Source organism: Diadema setosum, chromosome 16 (genome assembly GCF_964275005.1).
Source record: "Diadema setosum chromosome 16, eeDiaSeto1, whole genome shotgun sequence".
NCBI classification, from domain to species: Eukaryota; Metazoa; Echinodermata; class Echinoidea; order Diadematoida; family Diadematidae; genus Diadema; species Diadema setosum.
In genome coordinates, this window is record NC_092700.1 from 22,308,958 (window position 1) to 22,320,008 (window position 11,051).

At 36.4% G+C, this 11,051-nt stretch overlaps 1 protein-coding gene across 1 annotated transcript; it reads right to left on the reverse strand.

The window, feature by feature from the left end:
- Positions 1 to 792: 792 nt before the first annotated feature.
- On the reverse strand, positions 793 to 4,156 carry LOC140240315 (uncharacterized). The gene is made up of 2 exons (XM_072320098.1): positions 3,873 to 4,156; positions 793 to 1,450 (listed from the first exon to the last, which is right to left on the reverse strand). The coding sequence occupies exons 1-2, from the start codon at positions 4,154 to 4,156 to the stop codon at positions 793 to 795; spliced, it is 942 nt and encodes a 313-aa protein (XP_072176199.1).
- Positions 4,157 to 11,051: the final 6,895 nt, after the last annotated feature.

Below are 11,051 nucleotides of genomic sequence, written 5' to 3' on the forward strand. Positions count from 1 at the left end.
ATTATGCACCTAAACGAGATCTCACGAAAGGCTAGTGCAGTCTAGGAAAGTTGCAAACTCCAGGAAACTTTCCCTTGTTTCAGTGACAATTATTACGATGTCATTGCACTACTTACAGTGTATTTGTATTTAGATTGATTTGATAACGTATACGAACCCTCATGTCAAACTTTTGAAGATGTTAATTATGGTAAACGAAAAATATAGGATTAAACTTGCTGAGGAGCATAACCTTTCAGTAAAAATTTTATCTTCGTTTCGCCAGATCAGAAGGAAGCAAAGATTAATGTGGAATAATTCTTATTCAAATTGTGTATCCCATGAACACTCTTAGATTAAAGAAATGGTATAGTTCCAGGTCAGATGGGACTTCAGATTTTCAACTATTAGGGGGGGGGGGATTTTTTTAAGATGATGAGAAACCTCATATAATATGATATGAAATATGTAAAAGCATATAATTCTAACAAAAATTCAGAGTATATTTGATGAAAATTAGTTTTCATGGCCGAGATATGACCCACTTTGTTTTTACTATACGATCGTTTTGTTTAACATTTTTTTTTTTAGCACAGCAATTCCAAAACTGCTTTTCATCAAATAAACTTTGCATTTCTCTAGAAATGTATGCTCTTTAACATTCATAAAGTGGTTTGTAAGCATGTGGCAAAAAGTTTAAAGCTGAAACCTCATCTCAATCGATACTATGCCATCCCTTTAACATCTATTTCAAGATATCAATTTTGAAATTTTATCCGACTGAGCTCTAGATAACGTTTGACTCAGGACGGTCTAGGCAGAAATCTGCAGTCGATGACGATACATTTCGTCGTAGAATGGCATCGCCTGCTCTGCGAGCTCTACCACGTCTTCGGTAAGCTGCTCCTTCGCTGGAACAGGTGGCGCTTTGGTGAACTCGGAACTCTCCATAGATGGACCCCCAAAAATCTTGTTGCGGTACAAAGTGTCCGACGGCCACTTCCAGGCAGTAGCTACTTCCGGCGAAGGGTTCCATTTCAGCAGAGACTCCGAGTAAGGGAAACCCACGGACTCGCAGTATTTGGATACCACCTGATGGGGATGGTCGAGGAGGTCGGCAGCGTCGATCACCATAGGGGATGGATCGATGTTCTCGTTCACGTACTTCCACATGTTATAATGGTTTTCGAAGAGGTCTTCGACGTAGTAGTCACGGACGTAAAGGCGCAAGTCATACACGTCCTCGCTTTTGTGAGACTCATCCTTCAGGATGTTGCTGGCAGATAGTTGCCTAAACAATGCCTTTCGGAGGGAGTTGAAGACCAGGAGAGGGTGCCGAAGTAAGAAAGAGTGCTTGTAGCCAGTTGGGAGATACTTCCTGGCGTCGTCGGATTGCATCGACACGCTTTCATCCTTCACGAATACATACTTGCTGTCAGATTCCTCCAGGGACTTTTTTACGTTTGCATACCTGATAATGAAACAAATTGCTGAAACTATACCATCTCCTCATGTGAGCATTAACAGATCTAGGAATTAAGAGTTCATGATACTCTTCATGTCATTACGGTTTGATTAAAAAAAGCGTTATTCACATCTCGTGAAATTTCTGCTACTATGGCGGGCACGTCTTGCGAAAGGAAAGATGGATGGATTTCTTACATGCATACCTAATCGAGAAAGGGCATGGCGCTTCAAAACCATTCGGTCTTCATCTCCATGTAAATCAAATAAATTAAACGCGTTAACTTCGTCGTTCTGAAGCAACGTACTGTGCTGACTGAGACGCGAACTGATTCAATGATAACCTATAGTTTTTGACAGTATTGTCTTTCAGCAAATATGCACTCGTTCGGCTTTGATGGTCTATAGAAAAAATAAACCAGCAATAAACGGAACCAAAATACATTTACATATTAAAGTACGAAGGCAAAACAAAGCAAGGCAAGATGAAAAACTTATTTCCTCTCTTTCTCTCTCTCTCTCTCTCTCTCCGTCCTTTTTACTCAGAGATATGCCGAATTCCTAGGCCAATAAACATTTTTGTACTTTTGAAGAGCTCAGTTGCAAAAAAAAATGGTAATGCATCCATTTTTTATTAAAACCACTTTTGGTCTGAATGTACTCATTTTAGGACCTCTTTTGAATACACTTATCCGAACATAAAGCTGAATTTCCAACCAGAAAGTATTGAAGAATTACATTAAAAAATAAGTTCGGTTTCATAAGGTACTACATCCATTCCATTGACATCATAGGAAAATTGACCAATCAGAGAGGAGTATTGACTTGATCGCTCTACCACTGCCTTTTATAAAAATATGGGCTTTAGAATCTCTGCAATTTGATTGGTCTATTGTCATGCATAGATTTTTACTGAGCCACACTGAGCCATGCGTCCGGTAAAATCCGAACGCACGACTCAAGTCTTGTATAGTGTGATAGGTGTACCGGAGGCATGATGGGGAAAGTGGTTGTATTTCATGAATTTACGGGCCCATTTTATAACACAAATGATGCACAGGCCCATTTCCTGGATCAGTGAGAATTGGATGCCCTCGTTTAACTATAGAACGGTCTAAAATCCACTCGCTGCGCTCGTGGGTTTAAACACTTCCAAAGTTGAACTCGCTCATCCAAATCTCACCGATCCACTCTGTCCTGTGCATCATTTGTATTACTGACCTAAACTGTGAACAATAGAAGTTGCCTTTTGGCTTTTGGCTTCCTGTTAAAATCACCACGCAAATCTGGCAAATATCTTGGAAAATTTCATCACAATTTGATCAAGCAATGGGGGAAAAATGAAGGAAAATTCAATTACATAACAAACCATCCCAAGAAAAGGACCAGGGCAGGGATGAACAGGAGTGGCCAATAGCAAATGAGAAAAAGTGGCGAATCTGGAAAAATAAGTAACTTTTGTGTAGTCCCATGCACTGCGTTTACTGTCAGTTACTGTGTTACTACTATCAATGGTAGAGTTCTAGGGACACCTGACGGGATAACTCACAGAAAGCAAAATAGCAAAAAAAAAAAATGATTACAAAGAAGAAACACTAACATCATGAGAAATATCCATGAGAGAAAAAAGGGAGAAAAGGGTAAAGAAAAATCACACGGTGAAAAGAAAAAGAAAACAAGAATCGGAAGAAAGCAGAAAGAAAAAAATCGGGTGGTGTAGAAGGAAGACGAGAAATAAAGTCTGTGGAGGAAAAAATAGCAGGGAAACATAGCAGGTACCGTATGTCCAAATGTCCTCGCACACTGGTTGAATAATCCTGTATTGGGGCGCTGTCCTTTCGTGACTCCTCCCCTACTATTACATTTAGTGCATGATGGACCCCCCCCCCCCCTCATGCTCGATGGATCCAGGACATTAAAGCGGACGGAATTTGTTTGAATGCTCATGACCAATGACAATCATTTATTCAGAATATTGGTCAGCAAGGGAGAAGCGGGTTAGATGTGAACTATTTTGTTATTCTAGCTGTTAATTGGGGCAGGGCATTGCCAATTACCTATTGGTCCATTTGACCTCATATCCCATCCCCATCAACGCAATGGCTGAAAAAAATAAATCCATGAAACATCACATGATATCAAAATGAATCCATTTCTGGTATGTGAAATGTCGGTTTCATAAGGTAGTACAAAAATATAAAAATGATTAATTCATTTAAAAAAAAGGAAGCACCTGGATTTTCTTTTAGAGTGGTATTAGTGTTGTAATATATAATGGGAAGAAATATTATTCCAATCTGAGCTTGCTGAACATGTTAATCAAAAAATTAAGTTTTTCTCAGAACTTGAAATCATGGATGTAGTACCTTTTGAAACCCAACTCTTTATTAATCCTTCGTGAATTTCTTGTTTCTTTTTTGATAACTTACGGTAGTCTTCCTGTAGGGAAGTAGCAATTGAAAACCTTCTCGAGGTTCTCAGACGCCACTTTGAATTCCTTCTCGTGACCATCGTAGCACCAAGGTAGTTCGGTGATACCTGCTTTCTTCATTTCTTCTCTGGCAAAGAAGGAGAAGCCGAAAGGCTCTATCCATACTTGGCAGCCGGGAACACCACTCAGGCACTTGGCAAAAGCCGTGGAGATCATGCGAGGAGTCATCCACAGGATAGCCTTGCCAGTAGGAGCGGGATTTCTGGTAGGTTGATGAGCCATCGTTGCGATACGAAATCTGTCGCTCAGGCCAGATCACCTCGTACGTTGTATCTTGCTGCAAAGTCCTCCACAGCTGTGCGCAATGGAACAAAGTCCCCAATATTTTAAAACACACAGTTCAACCCACAATCAACCTTTAGACCCGCTTTGTATCGACCATTAGATTACGACCGCACATAAACAAAAGCGACAAGAACGTATTCTTGTTTACAGGTCACTAAATCCCTTATTAGCGTTTCACAGGACTACTTAAAGTTGATCATCTGCATATATTAGTATATTCTCCTCCGTTATGTCAACGAAGGGTTCCGTACACACAACAGACGTGTTCGCATACATATGTAGAAATAGTTACATATCAAAAAACAGGGTTCTATGACGGAATATGACAAATAAAGTTCCCGTAACAATGAAAGAGTTTGCAATTTATCAAAAGCATAGAAACATTTCTGTGTTACATCACGTAATATCTTAGAGTTAATTGGTATGGATATGCTAGTAATAGTTAGACGACTCACTGACACGAGTCCTTTAATGGTGATCTCAATCGCCGCCGTGATTTAAAATATTTGAAAGAGGTTGTTTTCTCTGTTTACACGTAGAAGGTCTGTTTAGATTGCATGATTGTGCATAAGAAGACTCCCGAGCAGTTTTTACAGGTGGTCATAGTGTAATGGTCGTTACCACCTGGATCTATACGTTATTTAATGTCCTTGTGTGGTACTGCACTCATTAAGGGACAATATTTTTTTAAGATGTCATTACAACTATCATGCATATTCTGCTTTCCCTGTTTTCCAGAAGCTTTAATCTCATATAATCAAATTCATAGATACGTATATATCTTCGTATTTTAACGTCGCATAAGCGCCCTGATTTGATGATAGAAGTTCCACTAATTCCGTTGTTAATTTTCCAAATAATGACGTACACAAGTAATATGGATAATATACATAAAACACACACTCGTTTCACAGACACTATGAAAACATAGACGATGACGATGCCTGTCTGTTTAAGATTTAGACTTTTTCAATTTCTTTGGTTCTTCTATTTACTTTTCAAATAACGTCTATCGAAATGTGCATTGCTGAAACAGATCATTTATAGTTGGATCTGTGGCTGATGTTGTGTATGTTTAGTTGATAATGTAAATTGTAGTCCTGAGGTAGAATCCTACATATAATTATTCCTTCGATTTGTAGAAAAAAAAAATCTGATGACAATAATTGACTACGTAGTTTGAAATCTAACTTTTAAAGAGGTTTGCAGTTGTCACTGGCCATTTGATAAACACACAAACACTTTCAAACAAAAGAAAGAGTCTTCAAAAATCCACTCTTTCTCCAAAATAATCACAATCCACTACCTGTCTTCCTCTGGGTATTGAAATAATTAAATGAATTAAAAATTTCAAGAACATTTAAAAAGAACAGCTGTCTCCCGTCCACATTAAAAAAAAGTTTCGGAACACAATCATGAGTAATGTGTTTTATCATAATTAGAATCAAGAAATGGTAACCGATTGAAAAGAGCAATTATGATAATAAAATGACGACATGATGTGATGGAACTCTTAAGTGACAGGCGAAAGGTAAATTGTCATTAAAAAACATGATAACAATAATTTCTATTTTTCGTATGATAATGATTATTTTAACATCATTGTTATTATTATTATCATTGTTATTATTATTTTTATTATTACTATTATTATTATCATTACTACTACTACAATTCAACTACTATAAGCCTACTTCTAATACTACTACTGCTACTATTATTACTATTGATAACCTTCCGCAGTTCTTGCCTATAATAGGCTGTTTCAACTGCTTTTTCCTCGAGAATTGTCGACACCACCACAGGATTCTTGTTAGCAGTCCTTCACCTTGTTCAAAAGGGTTAAAGGTCATGTCCAAGGTCATAATCATCTTGTAAACTTGCACATAGGGATCACCATCTTGACAGCCTGGAAAGATAAAATTGAGCTTTACAAAAGTCGGTCGCAGCATATAGATTGGATACTTTTTTCCAGTTAGGTCGTGAACAACTTGGGTATTTTAGTCTTTTTCACTTGAAGATGAGATAACAATGATATAACCAGTATTTGTTCATTCCATTTCCATTTCATTTGGAACAAATCATGAAACGAAAACCTTTATAAGGGGTTCAAAATATATCCGCAGTGTGACAGGTAATTGCATAAATTATTAAGCCCCTGTGTATCTAATATTGAAACGTCATGATTGACTATCAGTGAGTATCTGGTTATTTTCTTGAGAAAAAAAAAAAGTACTACTTTCAAATTACAAAGACTCGGGTTTCATTTCTTTATAAAGGCGCTGTAGGCATAAAAATGTGTTCCAGACATTCATACGTTCATTCAGCATGCATGACCGGTCCTGCTGAGAAATCTGAGCGTTCAAGGAAGTCGGCTAGCTCACGTTATCACCGTGGAGATATTAAAAGCAGCAGTATAATGCTATAATGGACGGCGACTAAAGCCTATCCGAGAAAGCCAGTCTTCAGGAATTGCATTTATCTTGTTCCGGCTGATTTTTACATCTACGGGGGTAGAGAGCCGTAAGTGCTTGTTCATCGCAGATAAGAAATCTAAGCAAGCAATAGGACCTTTTCTCCAAAACTCTATTAAGACAACTGAAAGGCATTATTTACCAATTGCAGATGAAAAAAAAAACAAACCAACAACCCAGCTTTAATGCTTCAATGTAATTCTAAAATGTAAGTGAGGGATAGGAACAACCAATGTACAACTGATACTAAGTATAATCAAGTTCAAATATTCTTAAATATAAACATACACAAGGTGAACAATAGTAATAATAAAATTGTCTCTAAAATATACCGTCTACAAAAAAATGGTTCATTGAGAAAAATAGTGATATCTCCTTGTTTTTACGGCTTTATTGCGAACTTTCTTATACGGTAAGATATTTTGTGATACAACTGACCTACACATATGCATCAAAATTGATGTGATAACTGGAACTTTTTTTTAATCACTGCTCCCCATGGTAAACAATACTGTAACACCACTGAGGGCACTGAGAAGGAAGAATAATTGGGTAAAGTGATTTCACTCCATATTCTGTAGCGTCAACCTAAGGATGTTGTCGAAATTAACCTTAAAAACACTGGGTGAACTTAACCCTCGGCATGCTTTAGCTGCCATTTTGGCACAGAAGCCCCCATGAGTCATACACACTGTCCAAAGTCCATGACAAGAAAATGGATAAAATAATCACTTTTCATCATTCATTAAACTTATCCATCAATTACTTTGTAAGTGTATGAGATCAGCAGTTCAGCAGTCTATTCTGGTTTAACAGCTATACACCTTTAAAATCTGTTTGGTACAAAAATGAAATCGATTTGAAAAATTTTCGATTTCCAGGGGGACAAAAAAAAAATGACGCGAATTGTAATCAGATATCAATGCATCACCTATACAGTGTGTTACAGTCAGGTACTGTACATAATTACAATGATAGTCTTATAATATATATTATACTTTATATACGGATAACATTGTAATACATTTTCCTCATCTTAAGGCAGAGAAGAAAAAGCACATGATTTAATACAGACATAATTCATTTGCGAAGTATTTTCTAACAGCAGAAAAATGTTAATAATGTATTTAGAAGATGGCTTCGGACATGAAACTACCTAAGATAAGGCATTTTCATGTCCGAAGCCATTTTCTAAACACATTTAACTTAAAGTTACGGAAATATAAAATCATGTAAATAACTTCACTTACTTAATTTTGAATATGTGAAATATTCTAGTTATGTATAGTGCTAGATGCCTACCAATCATCCGTTTGATACCTTGGTTGGTATAACTTTCATCAAATTTTGATGAAAAGGGGATCTACCTTATCTTTTGATATCTCAGCATGTAAGCTCCCAAAGAGAGACTGAGGTATTTTATTTTCAGTAAGAATGCCTATGATGAATTCGTTGACACCTTCCTTGCGTAATACCTGGAAGGGAAGAAAAAGGGATTATTTACCTCTGCATTTCCAATAAATGAAGAGTTTGTTCGCAAAAACCGATAAGTCCATATTTGCCAAATAGAGATATTTGCGATTAAAGGTCAAGAAAAATAAAGAGAATAATAAGAATATTTTTGCTTCTTTTGACCATAACTTTAAAAATGTACCTTTATATGTAATGAACAATATATCATTCAAAAATATTATTTTGTTCTTTATGACAGAGACCGTATTTCAAAATCTTCAAAAATGGACTTATCGGTTTTTGCGAACAAACTCTTATTTTGATTGCATGAAATTATCATAATATATGGATGTTTCACCGACAGCTTGTCGTCAACTAAATTCCTGTGTTTCTATGGCTACGCGAATAAAGTTATGATACACACTGACAATCAGAAGATAACTTTGATACGGCCTTCTTGCATGAAATGTTTCATACCCAGTTAGAAATGTGACACATAATTATATTATGTGTATTCACATATGTATGAAAACCATATCAAATACCTTATCAAAGACCGAAAATTCGAAACGTCAAATCAGACTGTGATATGTGGTGATGAGATAGCTGAGATATCATGTTTTTATTCGCCCATAGTTTTATTTCAGTCGTATGGCCTTATTTCAAATTGTCCGGGTCTTTTGTATCTTTGACTTCACTTGAGTAACATCGTGGCTCATTTCATACTATACTTGACTATTTAAAGGGAACGCAAACCCAAAGAGCAATGTGGATTGAGTGAAAGCAGCAACATGAGTAGAACACATCAGTGAAAGTTTGAAAAAATCGGACAATCGGTGCAAAAGTTATGAATTTTTAAAGTTTTGGTGTTGGAACCGCTGGATGAGGAGACTACTAGAGGTTATGACGTATGAGTGGACAACAATATGAAGAAAATATAAAGAAAATTACACAAAAATTCATTTTTCATGAAAATTACAAATTCCATCAACTTGATACTGACATATGTTAAGGGTAGCAATTGTTCCCCCTGCTTTCTGATTGCGGTTACTTAAGTGCTCTTTCATAATACTAGAAAAGTGATTTTTTTTATTTTCTTTATATTTTCTTTGTTTTGTTGTCCACTCATACGTCATAACCTCTAGTAGTCTCCTCATCCAGCGGTTCCAACACCCAAACTTTAAAGATTCATAACTTTTGCATCGATTGTCCGATTTTCCTCAAACATTCATTGATGTGTTCTACTAATGTTGCTGCTTTCGCTCAATCCACATTGCTCCTTGGGTTTTGCTTTCCTTTTAATTTGTCAGAGATGAAAATTACCTCAACTCCAGCGGAGACCAATGCCGTGCCGTAGCCTTTACCTAGATGATACAGATAGAAATTAGATGAAGCTTATTTATACTCAACAAACACACACAGACAAAAAAAAAAATCGCGCAGGGGAACACTCCAGTGAATGTCTACAGAGCCAACATCCAACAGCATTTAGGTGTCAAATGTTACGAATCATTTTACATGTTAACCATAATATGAGGCCATTATCTGATTCAATTCAATTCAATTCAATTCAAAGGAACTGATCAACCGCAAAAAAAAAAAAAAAAATCTGATATTCATGCTCGTATTGATATGAAGTCAATTTCATTTCTCTTTAGAAGTGAAAATGGCGTATTCAGTGAACACATTCAAACTGCACTATATCGTTAGACAACCATATTGGCCTGATATACCATGCACAAAGTCAATGCTTTCATGAAAAAAAAAGGCATGTGAAAACTTCTGACGACTACTTATTTTTGGTCCAGCGAATCATTACCTTCAACTTGGTAATAACCAAATCAAAATATCGACATACATAATGGTAATGCATGAAAGTACATACTAAATTGTAATAATGATTAAAGGATCATGACTGTCATATCAAGAGTAGCTAAGTATAGGGTCTCCATACCGTCAAGCCTCGGCTTATTTTGGAGACCCTTTTGTTTAACTTCCCTATAAGCTGTTTGTACGTGTTTTGTTTTGTACTAAAAACTATGCGTCAATATACTGTCTGTCATAAATGACTTGTACACAATCATATCTGATGTAACGGAATTAAGCAGAAATAAATCAAATAAATCAAAAATCAAATCAAATTGAACAAGTAAGTAAACTGAAAACAACCAAGGAACAACAGACCCATACTCTAAAGTGATTGTGACAGGTTTGAATGACGAAGCAAGATGTTGGTGTTTTACTTCTGGACCATTAATTCGTATATAAATATGTCTCTCATAATTTTATGTCATCTATTGCACAATAGGCCTACTTACCAGTATGATGAGGGTTGACGTACAATCCTTGGATGATAGAAACACGTCCTTTCAGAAAATGATACGATGGTATGAAGATGACGCATCCAACAATTTCTGCCTGTTTTTCGTTCGTGGATTGGAACTCGAGAACGAACACTCTGTAGTAAGCGCGTTCACCTGAATTGGCAGTGCAGAATTCTGTAAATAATAGCAATGAAATGTGTGAACGTGTGCTTGCGTTAATTGTGTTGCAAAATGTTTAAAGATCCAAGAAAACCCACACACAATATTATATACATCAATATTACAATATTTACCATGTGAGAGTAATTATTTACAATAGCAATTACTGATCATTTTCTGAGAAATTCAATTCAGGGTTTGTGTTTCAAATTGAACTCCGTGATATTGAGTTTGTCTCTGATAGATTAAACCTTTAAGATTGTGCAAACTGTTAGAATGACTGCGGGTCGTTTGAATCCTAGTGAATTATGACTGGACTCCAGACATGTTGAGGATATAACATGTCAGAAGGCAATATTTTGGTGTATGTAAAAAAATTCAAACAAGACACTCAGGGTGTCTGGCGTTCATCCGAGTATAGCA

Coding starts and splice junctions, on each gene's coding strand:
- LOC140240315 (XM_072320098.1), bottom strand. CDS start 4,156: ATGGCTCATCAACCTACCAGAAATCCCGCTCCTACTGGCAAGGCTATC. Junction 1,451..3,872: donor TTCCCTACAGGAAGACTACC/GTAAGTTATCAA, acceptor TTTCATTATCAG/GTATGCAAACGTAAAAAAGT.